Source organism: Centropristis striata, chromosome 3, assembly GCF_030273125.1.
Source record: "Centropristis striata isolate RG_2023a ecotype Rhode Island chromosome 3, C.striata_1.0, whole genome shotgun sequence".
NCBI classification, from domain to species: domain Eukaryota; kingdom Metazoa; phylum Chordata; class Actinopteri; order Perciformes; family Serranidae; genus Centropristis; species Centropristis striata.
The window spans coordinates 42,959,374-42,972,962 of NC_081519.1; the positions used below are offsets into that span (position 1 = coordinate 42,959,374).

General features: G+C 34.4%; 1 protein-coding gene across 1 annotated transcript; it reads left to right on the forward strand.

Moving 5' to 3' along the window:
• Positions 1–1,898: 1,898 nt before the first annotated feature.
• On the forward strand, positions 1,899–7,270 carry si:ch73-361p23.3 (tumor necrosis factor receptor superfamily member 4). The gene is made up of 7 exons (XM_059328876.1): positions 1,899–2,048; positions 2,191–2,295; positions 2,520–2,702; positions 3,604–3,682; positions 3,790–4,061; positions 5,607–5,699; positions 6,646–7,270. Exons 1-7 carry the CDS (start codon positions 1,967–1,969, stop codon positions 6,735–6,737), a joined length of 906 nt encoding a protein of 301 aa, XP_059184859.1. The 5' UTR covers positions 1,899–1,966; the 3' UTR covers positions 6,738–7,270.
• Positions 7,271–13,589: the final 6,319 nt, after the last annotated feature.

Here is a 13,589-nt window from a genome sequence, read left to right on the forward strand (position 1 = left end):
TCTCATTGTTTCAATCAATGTGTTTGTATCTTCCAAATATACTTAAATGAGATTTTTCAATAAGCTAAAATAAAGGTTGTGAATGCTTAAATATCATCTTTGCCGTTTTTTAATGTGCCCCTCTGATTAAACACCGGCCCACAGTAAAACTGGTCTAGAACCGCCACTGAAGAAAAGGCCATATATGTTATTTTAGGGTCCCTAAAATAACATATATGGCCTTTTCTTCACTGGAAGGGCTTCCCACAGGATACTGTATCACATTTTATTTACCATAGGTGCATCCAAGAGGGTACTTTGCTGCTTTCTTTTTCTTTTTTTGGGTGAACCAAGTGGGCGGTTGCTCCCTCTGCCCCTCCCTGACACCACTGGTGCTCAGGAGCATAGAAAGAGTCCTGCACTAGTGTCCAATGACACAAACTGTCCTGCAGCTAGAAATCAGAGAAGTAGTGGTTAGAAGTCTGTGGTGCCAGAAAGCGACAAAAATCAGACTTCTCTACAGAAAGAGAAAATCAGCTAGTTATTCACTTTGAGCTTTGGCCATCAAAACTATTTCATTTCAGCTCGGCCTGACTCATCACATCACATGTAAGTTTACTTTACACCTTTTTAAAATAAAAAAAAGCTTGTTAAACTGTTTATTGTTACAGTATATTGTATCCAGATTATAACCAGTCACCTGAACATCGACATGTTAGACATTTGTGATGCGTTTGCAGCCAGTTCGAGCACCATCAGCAGTGTATTTTCAGCATCCATCTTCGAGAAGCGAGCAAGCATTTGTGTGGTTGTATCTTGCAAGCTGATCAAGAATATGTGGTTATTTCCAGCTGCTCTTCTGGTCCAAATGCAAAAGGTACGCCGTCATCTTCTTACTGGCAAAAAAACAAAAAAGCGGCAAAACTTTCCGATAGTTAAACCACAGAGTGCTTGCATATTTTTTCCTATTAGTCCTGAGAAATAAACTTAAATATACTTGCCAAAATAGCTCTATTTTTTGTTTTTTAAATTATTGATGATATCATTCTGTTTCCTAAAAACCTTTATAATGGAACATCTTCAAAAAAAACATATTTTAAAGTTGAGTCAGAACGTAACCACCGTTTGAACAACTGAATTAGTCAATATTAATTAGTGGAGAATTTAACAGCTGCAGAATTTATCCTTCATCTCTGCAGATACGCAGAACTATTAATAAAATAGAAAAACCACAAGCCACTCATCATGGAAAGGATTTCTTTATGAAACAATGTGAGGGATTATCTTGTACTAGTCATTCATATAAAACCTTTAGTCAAATAAGATAATTCCAAATAAATGAACACATTTGCAGTATATCAAATACATACATTAGCATATATTATTTAAATTGTAAAAGAGTCACAACAAGAAAAATAAGGGCGATTAAAATGTTAAAGCACCTTTTTTTTTTTTTTTTTTTTTACCTTGGAAACCGTAGTTTCCAGTTTTTCATTCTTTCCATTGATTAATTTATTGATTAATGGTGAGCTGTGATTGCAAGATTAAAGAGTTTGTAAAAAATAATTTGTTATTTTCTGCTGATTTTAAAACCCTGAAACACATGACAGACAGTGTTGCAGATTAATGCACATACATTTCAGCCTGTAACTTTTCAATTAACCTTATTATTTTCCATATAATCATGTTCTGGTTTGGAATTCTCACCACAAAGTGTTAAAATACATTATAACACATTATTATAAGCTTGGGCTTGTTAGTTGTTTCATTCACATCAAAACTTATGATGTGAATAACAATGTTGCCAGCTGACAAAAAAAAAATGTTGAATGACTGTTTAATGTGATTCATATATTCTGATGGAGGGTGGGGGTTTCAGGTCTTTATAAGGTGCAGCTTCCCAGTTTGGGTGCTTCTGTCTGTCACTCTGTGGTGTTTCAAACAGGAAACACTCAGTGAAACTGTTCTCAGCACTCGAGTACTGAACATGGATCTGCTCAAACTGCTTTTATTCACTTTAACTTTTTATGAACCCATTGTTGCTTTGGCTGCACTAATTTGCCCAAAAGGTAAATATGATTTTCTTGTACTTAAACGTAAACTTTACTCCTCATTCTGTTTAACGCTGTGTAATAAACGAACTAACTAACTAGCATTTTTTTGCCTTTACAACTTCCTCCTATTGTTCATGTGTACTTGAAATAAATCAAGGTCACAGAGTCTCTGGTAGCACGTGTTCGAGCTGCCCTGATGGATTTTACCAGCCTGAAGAGAGTGATTCACAGCACTGCAAAGCATGTTCAAAGTGTAATACGCGTAAGTGTTGACGCATTTCTATGATTTATTTGAACTATGTGAGCTGTAGCTGATAAACCTTCATCTTATTTCACACACTCTGGCTTAGAATTACTAACAAATCTGTTCATAGAGCCAAATTGTTTATTCATAAAAAACAAAAAAATACAAAAAATGGTGCTTCACTTTGTGCTGAAGAGGAAAAGCTTCATGTGATCTACTATCATATCCTTTTTTTTTTGCAGAAAGGGGAAGTTATGTTGTCCAGAAGTGCACAAAAGAGACGGACACAGTATGTAAGTGCCATGAAGGATTCGTCCGCTCGGCGCGCGACCCGACAACCTGCAGGTGTGACAAAGGATCCGGACTAACCGTCGAAGGTACAGAGAGGGATCACACACCACTGCATAGCATATATGTCAAAGAAAGTCCTATTTTTAATAATAATAATTGCTGTTGTTGTTGTTATCATGGTCACCTAACATATATATATATACACTACTGGTCAAAAGTTTTAGAACACACCAACTTTTCCAGAATTTAATTGAAAATCATGCAGTTTAATGTCTCAGTGTACTCTGAAATTAATGCACATTTGCAACATTTAAAATTCTTTATTGAGCATGATAGTGTTTTGAAAGTAAAAAAAAGATTCAAAATCACATTTTATGTTGGACTAAAGGACAAAAAAAGACACAAAATGACCAAAAAAAGACACAAAAAGACACAAAATGACTAAAAAAAGACAAAATGACTAAAAAAAGACGCAAAAAGACACAAAATGACTAAAAAAAGACACAAAATGACTAAAAAAAGACGCAAAAAGACACAAAATGACTTACAAAGACATGAAAAGAATTAAAAAATGGACAAAATAGCCCAAGACTCCATAGAGTTAAGTTGTTAACCCATTTCTTGTTCCCTGAAAAAGGCCTACTTGTATAATTCTGAAATGTACATTATTTTCCAGTTTTGGTTAAGCTTACCTTTTTTTATTTACCTCTGGCAGTTCACCACTTACCTTTGTACCCTTTCAAGCTGTTCATTTGACTTGAACTGCTTGAATTTCAATAAAAAACTGGAAAAATTGGGGTGTTCTAAAACTTTTGACCGGTAATGTATATATATATTTAAAAGAAAAATGCTCTTCTTTTGTTTTTGTTTTATTCTCTTCTTCTCTTCTTTAACATATAGCACTCCTGTAGCGATGACAGTTGGCTCTTAAAGTTCTGTACTTACTTGATTCCTGTCTAGTACCATCAGGTTGAATGCACTTATTGTAAGTCTGCTAAATGACATGTAATGTAATGTAATGTTGTTTTATTTCAGGAAAAAATCAAAAATGTTCAGAATGTCCCAAAGGATATTTCAGCACAACTATCAACTCGCCCTGTCGAAAATGGAAAACGTACGTCCACTGAATTAAAGTCTATTAAAATGAATGCAAACACACACTTAACACTACCTGAAGTAGTTTGCGTTTGTTAACAGCGATGGTTTTATACCTCATTCTAGATGTGCAGCAGGAGTGAGTAAATCTGGAAGCACAACCTCAGATGTCGTCTGTAACGAGCTGAGGAGCAACCCTGACATCACTACACCCTCCACATCAAACGGAGTGGTTTCTCTGCTCGTACGCATCACATCCGCCCGTCCACACGAGGCGGCCCACTCTCAGACGCTGCAGACCACCACATCCACCACCACAGCTGCTCCACTTCACACAGCCGCCACAAAGGCTGCAAGGAACCCTCCGTCTTCAGACACAGGAACCTACATCGGTACAGGTGAGACGATGAGCTGCTGTCTTTTTACCACACGATAGTCTAGACCAGCTATTCTCAACCTTGGGGTCGGGACCCCAATTGGGGTCGCGAGATGATTTCTGGGGGTCGCCAAATCATTTTGGAAGTCAGCTCTGTCTCCACTGTGTTAAAGTGTTCATGTGTTAATGTGTTTTAGTCTTTTTTGGTTACTTAATGTCTTTTTTTGGTAATTTTGTGGGGGGTTTTTTAGTCATTTTGTGTCTTTTTTGGTCATTTTGTGTCTTTTTTTGGTCATTTTGTGTCTTTTTTGGTCATTTTGTGGGGGTTTTTTTTAGTCGTTTTGTGTCTTTTTTGGTCATTTTGTGTCTTTTTTTGGTCATTTTGTGGTCAATTTGTGTCTTTTTTTGGTCATTTTGTGGTCAATTTGTGTCTTTTTTGGTAAATTTGTTTCCTTTTTTGTCATTTTGTGTCTTTTTTGGTAATTTTGTTTCTTTTTGGGGTCATTATGTGTCTTTTTTGGTCATTTGGTGTCTTTTTTTTTGTCATTTTGTTTCCTTTTTTTGGTCATTTTGTTTCTTTTCTGGGTGATCTGAACTGTGCGTGTGAGATTCTGTTCAGTGAGCGGGGGTCGCGGACAACATGGATACTGGTCTAGACGGACTTCAGAAAAAAGGCCTTCTATAAGAAGTGAGGAGCATTTCTGGGTACAAGTCAGGAACCGGCCTACCTTACATATCTCAAGGGTGCTGAGTCCAAAAAAAATGGTTCCCAAGCGAAATTTTTGAATTTTTGACCTTCTCATTTGTATCAAATGGCCACCAAATTGCCCATCTTCCACAGTCACTGGACCATTTCCCCTTAGTTTTTTTGTAAATAGGCAATGAAGATGAGGAAATTAAGTTTCTAGATCTATAGTCTAGGGTCAGAGCAAGAATATAGTGGAGGCTCAGTGTCTTTTTTATGCATATTATATATATATATATATATATATATGCAAAATACCAACTGAAACATTTAAAAGTGATAATGATTGAATATTTATGTTGGCCTTAAAAAATGACACAAATAATGCTTAATTTCATATATATATATGTGTATATATATGTAAATATATATATATATATATATACATATGTGTGTGTGTGTGTAAATATACATATATATATATATATACATAAAATATATATATATATATATTTTTTTATATATACATAAAAAAGACACTGAGCCTCCACTATATCCTTGCTCTGACCCTAGACTATAGATCCAGAAACTTAATTTCCTCATCTTTGATTGCCTACTTACAAAAAACTAAGGGGAAATGGTCCAACGACTGAGCAAGATGGGTAATTTGGCCGCCATATTGATATGCAAATTAGAAGGTCAAAAACTCAAAATTTTGCTTGGGAACCATTTTTTTTGGGATTCAGCACCCTTGAAATAAGTAAAGTAGGCCGGTTCCTGACTAGTACCCATAAATGCTCCTCGCTTTCACTTTTTGGACAATTCCGTCTAGACTACGACCTCAACAGTAATATTAAGTAACCTCTATTTTCTCCTGTTTAGGTATGACTCTGTTTGGAATCATTGGACTGCTTGTTCTGGCTGCTGTGACCTGCAAGCTGCACATCAGGCCAACAACTCAACTAGCATTACCAAGTATGTAGCAGGGCTAACACTAAAGGATTAACCCTTTATCAGGCAAAGAACTATATTTGGTAACTTCAGGTAACATTTCGAGAAAAAAGTTGCAAATTTACTAGATTAAAGTGGCAAATCTACAAGAAAAAAAGTTGCAGATTTACGAGAAAAAAGTGGGAAAAAAGCAACTTTTTTCTCCCAGATTCACCACTTTAACCCTTAATAGGACACTCATTGAAATACTTGCAAATTCCAAATTTCAACCCTAGAGAATATTGGAGTATATTACATACAGCCAGAATGTGTAAAAAAAACCATAAGAAAATAATATTTTGAAAAAAAAGTTGACGAGATTAAAGTGGCAAATCTACGAGAAAAAAATGCGCAGATTTATGAGATTTAAAGTGGTGAATCTGGGAGAAAAAAGTTGTTTTTTTCACACTTTTTTCTCATAAATCTGCGACTTTTTTCGCGCAGATTTGCCACTTTAACTCTCTTAAATCTGCGACTTTTTTTCTTGTAGATTTGCCACTTTAATCTAGGAAATTTGCCACTTTTTTGTCATAAATCTGCGACTTTTTTCACACAGATTTGCCACTTTAAATCTCTTAAATCTCCAACTTTTTTTCTTGTAGATTTGCCACTTTAATCTAGTAAATTTGCCACTTTTTTGTCATAAATCTGCAACTTTTTCCACACAGATTTGCCACTTTAAATCTCTTAAATCTGCAACTTTTTTTCTTGTAGATTTGCCACTTTAATCTAGTAAATTTGCAACTTTTTTCTCAAAATATTACCTGAAGTTACCAAATATAGTTCGTTGCCTGATAAAGGGTTAAAGCACCTTACGGAATAGTGCAAGATTTGGTCCAATATCTTTTAAAAGACGAGGAATGTGGATGATAGGAATATTTTTTAAAAACTAATTATGCTTTAATGTTTTTGTTGTTGTTTGTTTTTTCAGATAATGACTCGTTGTGTCGGAGGCCGGTGGAGGAAAGCGGCAGCGACAGCCAGTCGTCGCTCAAACTGAATTCAGGGGAGTCTGAAGACTGAAGCGACATGAAGGGAAACTGTTTTGACTTTTTTCTATACATAAGATCATTGCCATATGAATAATTTCAGACTCATATTTTCCTCATATTGTTGGCTTTACTTTAGAAAATACATCAGAAAAACTATTTAGCCTAGCATATCTGTTTAGCAGCAGGTATATTCACAATATGTAGTGTCATCAATATTTGATGTTTGTTTGTTCTGTGAAATCATGTGAGAGATTATTATGAATCATTTCTCACTTTTTGTCTTTTAACTGCAATTTAATGCAAGTTTTAATTTTTTTAAACTTTAATTGATCTTACTACTTCAGATGCAGTACTTTTTGTGCAAGACCATTTACTTAAAAAAAATCTGTGTAACTATAATATTTATTACAAATTCGGATACACAGATTTTTTAAAATCATAACCTCTGAAAACATACTACTAAATACCATACAGTATTTTATATTAATAATCCTTGTTAATATTGATAAAATGCACATATTACTTATATTCTGATGCTTTTTTAAAGATGTTTATATATATATATATATATATATCTTTATATATATATATATATATATATATATAAACATATATATACAAACATATATATGTTTATATATATATAAACATATATATGTATATATTATATGTTTATATATATGTTTATATATGTGTGTATATATACATATGTATATATATGTTTATATATGTGTGTATATATACATATGTATATATATGTTTATATATGTGTATATATATATGTATATATATGTTTATATATATAAACATATATATATATATTTATATATATAAACATATATATATGTTTATATATATATATATATTTATATATATATATATATATTTATATATATAAACATATATATATATGTTTATATATATATATATATATATATATATATATATATATATATATATTTGCCATGGTTTGTGACATGTTTCTGAGAAATACAATATGAAACACAATCTGAACAGCAAAGGCAGAAACAATCAATACCATTGATAAATATGAAGTGGAGAGCCTGAGAAATACATTTTTCTGTCTCTATTTTTATCATGTTTTGTTTATTCTGTTCTGTTCCACTGGTAGCAGATAACAACGGCAAAAACCTGCTGCGTGGGTGAGGGGAGTTCCCTCTGTGGAGCTAAATGTGCTTCTTTTTCCAACTGAGAGATCCTACCTCTCATGTTCTCGTTTCAGCCATTGGAATCATTTGATGTTGTTAATGTGAAGGCTTTCAAGTTGTTTATGCCTCACTGGAGACTTTCCCCAGATCAGTACAGACAGAGGAGTTATGAAAGCGTGCCCTAGTTATTTTTATTCACGTATGTTTCACTAAGAAATCAGATACACTCAGGTAGTGTACCTGGCTGGTTCTCTGTGGTTCTCTGTGTAGGACCCACGTGGAAAAAAAAGCTGCAGTTTATTTCCACTGATTTCTGTGATGGCGCCCTCTGTTGGAAAAATAACTAACAATTAAATCAGTAATGGTAAAGTATCCAGATCCAGTGGCGGTTCTAGACCAGTTTTACTGTGGGGGGCCAAGGAAGGGCCAGTGTTTAATCAGAGGGGCACATTAGCACATGAAAAAATGGCAAAGATGATATTTAAGCATTCAAAATCTTTGAATGTCTTGAAGACACAAAATGAGAAAACAGAATAACCAAAAAAAACCCCACAGAAGACATAAAAATGACCAAAAAAGACACAAAATGACCAAAAAAAGACACAAAAAAGACACAAAATGACACAAAAAAGACACAAAATGACTTACAAAGACACGTAAAGACATGAAAAGAATTTAAAAATGTACAAAATAGCCCTATATTGATATTGTTTGAACAAAAAAAAAGCTTAAAATTGTTCCATTTTTCATTGTTTTAAATTGATCATTTTATTATTAATTTGACACAGGGGCCACAGCAGGGGCCAAGGGCTTCTTCACAGGGGCAGTGGCCCCTGGAGGCCCCTGTGAAGAAGCGCCACTGTCCATATCCTTACTTAAGTATAAAATCAACAATGTAAAATTACTCTGTTACAAGCAAAAGAGCTAAAAATCCGCTTTAATCGTGAAGTATCATCAGAATAAATAATATATTATAATACATCATATGTATTATTGCTTATATTGCTGCATAAATGTGCGAGCAGTATTTTTCTGCTTGAAGTGAAGCTTCTTTTAATTTTTTTTTTAATGTACTAGTGTTTATGTAGGGGTTAAACAAGGTTTAAAGTAAATCTGTTATTAATTTTGGACTTTTAAAATATCATTTATTTAAATGAAATCTGAGATTTTAAATGTACTTGTTGCTCTTTTAGTACTTTTTTGTTGTTTTTGTGGTTTTATTGGTTTTAATGTGAAGCACTTTGCAACTATATAAAAGTGCTATATAAATAAAGATTTTACTCAGTATAAGTACCTCAAAATTGTATGTATAGTGCTTGATTAGTTACTTTTTTTTACGCTAGACAACAAATCAACTAGTTGCTGTCTGACTCCTGTTATGGATCTTGTTTGTTGTTAAATCTTTTGACTGGTAATTGTTCTCTGTGAAGTCCTGAGAATATGTGAATAAAAATGTGCCTTTTTGTATCACTAAACTCTCTGATTGAGTCTGAGCATGTGTTTGCACACACTAAATGATGGAAATAGTCCCTGCTCATGCTTTCAGTAAATGTCAGTGATCCAGGAAGTCGGTCTGTGGTTTCAGAGAAACATACAACACGTTACCAGAACTCTTTGTTAGCTGACGACTGAATAACAAGAATTCATGCCACAACTGGTGACAGATAACACAAACCCCCTGTGCATTTTAAACCCAAACCCTTTCACATTTTATAAAACTACCTCTGTATCTCTAACAGGTGAAGTTTCCCTTCTGAGAGTGCTTTTATTCTGTACACTGTAAAAAATGTTTGTAGAAATAACAGTAAAACTCTGTCAAATACATCAGAAATAGGGTGTAAAATTAAAAATTTTACATCACCATATTAGACACTTTTAACCCTTTGATGCACAACATATGAACACCTTTGTTTGAATATCTTCTTTTTTATTACAGCAGATCATTACTTTATGAAGAAAAATAGTTTTTGTATTATTACATCAAGTTTACACACATGGGTCAAAAATGACCTTGTGCATTAGAAGTGTAGAGATAAAAAAAAAGGGTTTTTATTCAAAAAGTAAGACATGAAAACAAAAAATGAGGACGTACGATGATCAAAAACAAGTTAATTGAGAAAAAAACCTGGAATACTGAATGATGAAATTAATTTATTGCATAGATATAAAATATAAAAACTTAATCGGGTCACTTTAGACCCATGTTGTGCATCAAAGGGTTAATTACCGTAAATCAAAGAATAGCACAAAACCTTTTACTTTTTTCCGTCATAAACTGTAGGAAACACACAGTTTTGCTGTAAAAATATAACATTTTCATGCAAAATGTATGCAGAAATACCATGATGTGTGAATGAATGACACAATCACCCAAAAAATAAAGGGAATACTCGGTCTAAATTACAGTTTTTGCTGATATTTACATTTAAATTTAGAATAGAAAATCCACTCACTGTATTTTTGACGGTGAAGTTCTGGCAACCAAAGCTGCCGCTATTTTACCGTAAATTAAACAGATTATTTTTTACAGTGTAGAGGTGATCAAAGACTACAGCTGGATGAAATGTTTTGTTGTGTTTATCCTCCTAACAGCCAATATCTCAGATCACATCACAGTTTTTCTCGATTGCTAAGACACATTTCTTTAAAGCTGCTCACCTTTTCTCTAAACTGTGAACACAAAACCCAGTTTTCTAGCGACTTTGACAAAACCTGAAACTCTTCTTGCAAAACCAAACTTTCACCTCAAAACAGTTCAATCTGTGCTCAAAACTGAACTGAATGTTGTCAAATCGTGCCCCGAGTGAATCAAAATGAAAAACACTGCTGTGCAGTCACTAAACACTAGATAGAAAAATAGAAAACACAATGTTCAGGACATGAAGCTGGAGAAAAATTCCCTCCGAGCCTCTTGTTAATGAGCCGGCCGACCTCGTTAGCGGCAGTTAGCTACAGTTAGCTCTGTAGCAGTACAGTGTGTAGTTAAATAATAGCAATAAAAGTTTGTATATATTAAAAATAAGGCTCTGACTGTACTGCACTTTAAAAAAAAAAAAGTAATTGTGCACAAAGATGAGAAATATCATTGCCGTACAAAAATAACTGTTCTTGTTGGTAAGTCTCATTGCTTCAATGTATTTGTATCTTCCAAATATACTTAAATTAGATTTTTAAACATGGTAAAATAAAAGTTTTGAATGCTTAAATGTCATCTTTGCAATTTTTAAATGTGCACCTCTGATAAAAACACTGGCCCCTCCTTGGCCCCCACAGTAAAACTGGTCTAGAACCGCCACTGGTGAAAACATCACACCCATTTACAACTGGAAACTGGATGTAAATAATAAGGGATGTTATTATTATTTTTAAAGTGTTCATGTTCCTTTGTCTTTGTATGTATGTTTGTAATTGATTGATTGAATTAACATCACTTGAGGTAATTTATCACAGTTGGCACGGCTCCCCTGGAGCCTCAGAAGGCCTGTAAACCTGTATAGAATCAGTGGAGTTCCCCTTTAAGACAATAAAACAGGAAACTTTCAAGAGGAGTGTATTTTACAGTATTTCCCATATTCAGCTGTTAGTTCTGTGGCCGCCAGAGTAGATAGAGGTTCTTCTCTGCCGTGCGACACCTTCTGTGTTTCCATCTTCAACACCACACTGTAACCTTTAGTGACTTTATATGTTATCACGCTGAAGGCTGAGCTAAAGCTAGTGACATCACACGCATCCTCACCACAACGCCCACAGTGTGTGGGTGGTGCTTCCTCAATGCTATCAAAGGGAAATCCAGCTGTCTGCAGCTTCTCTATCGGCCCGTTGTGACGTCACAACGATGATTCACATTCGAATAATTTGATTATTTGTTTAGATTATTTGATTATTCTGCTTCTATTTTGTCTGTCTCTGCTCTCTGTCTCTGTGTGTGACGCAGGTCACTATCAAAGGTCAGCCTTGATAATATTTCTATGCATTTATATCAGGGGTGTCAAACTCTGGCCCGCGGGCCATATTTGGGCCGCAGTGTAATTTTATTTGGCCCGCGAGGCAATACCAAATTATTATATTATTATTGTACTATAAAAGCTGACCCGCCGGTATTATACGGCGCATTTACCGCTAATACTACAAATCCCACTGTTACGTCCTTGGGCTGTTTTTTGGGCATTAGATTTAGGTTTTCTTTTTCACATTTATGCACATAACACTTCGAGTATTCCCTTTGTTAGATTCACTAGTTTATGGGTGGTTGCATTGTTGTATTTTTGTTTGTATAGATTAAAAGTAAGCGTAGTCAGCCAGAGTTCCTTTGTTTGTTGTGTTCTAAGTAAGATAGTTTTGGGGGGGGGGGAAATCGAGTTAGGAAGATTGTTTTAGTTTGTTTGTTTTATGAGTTGGCGCCACCCTTCGCCCTTTGTTCATTGCCTCCCATTACAACACCTTGTATCTAGCCTGAAGAAGGTTCTCTTTTCGTTACTTTTGTTTTATTCTGCTATTATACAATAAAATCTGTATTTGCCTGAGTACACCGGCGTTGTGTTGCTTCCCTTTTTCCCCTAGACAACAACTGGGTTGTAACACCCACAATGCCCTGCTGTTGTTTTGGCGCGTCAATCAGGACAGGACGCATAAACGCTCCTCTGTGACAGTCGTCATAGCAACCTCAAGCTAGAGCTGTCTCCCAGCTACCCCTTCCCAAAAATGGAGAAAAGAAAGGCAGAATTTATTAACCTGTTGAAAAAGTTTATTTTGATATTTAAATCAGAAGGATGCAAATAGAAAAGAGGCATACGATTTTTATTTATTTTTTATTTAATAAATTAATGACATTGATGTGTTTTTTATTTTAAATTTGATTTTGAATGTCTGCACTATTTAGTTATATATTGTATGTTTATAAGCGTTGCTGGTTCCATATTTAATGTTAAAGCAAAACATGTTTGGTATATATTAAAAGGTTTATTTGTTCAATGTTGGCCCGCGATTTTATTCAAGTTTTAAATTTTGGCCCATTGTGTATTTGAGTTTGACACCCCTGCTTTATATTAATCAGGCAATATGATTATGATACAATGATTATGTTTGTGTGTTAATGTTGATTTAGAAACTGTGATTACTTTAATTACATATATTCCATTTGCTTTTTACTGCAACTGCAACTACTGCAACTGATTAAGATTCTATAATCACAAAGAATATTATTGTCTGTTTTATATTTTTTAGACTTTAGAATCCATGTAAGACAGTGAAAACCCTTTGGCTCCTGTTATATCTGTAAGACATAACAAGGCAGGAGGTTTTGTTGAATGTTCTGGAGAAGAAACCAGGTCAGGACTTGATGTGCCGGGCAGCAAGATTGTTGCCCAGGTGGCATGACGTGTCCCTGTATTGATTAAGACTGCCGAATCAGCGAATCAAGAAGGCGGAACTTCCTGGAAGAAATCTACCATCATGTCAACCTGGTCTCACAGAAATCCATGAAATAGCCACGGATTTCGCTTAACTCAAAATCCGTGGAATAGACATGGAATCACTCAAATTTCTGTGAAACTGACACGGATTTCGCTACAATGCAAGTTAATGACAGTCATATCCCGTGGCTATTCCAACATACAAAGTGATTATGTACATTCACTGAGTGAATATTTAGAAAATAAAACATATATTTCTCGCTAGAAATGTGATAAAAATCCATTTTTATGCAGAAACTAAGT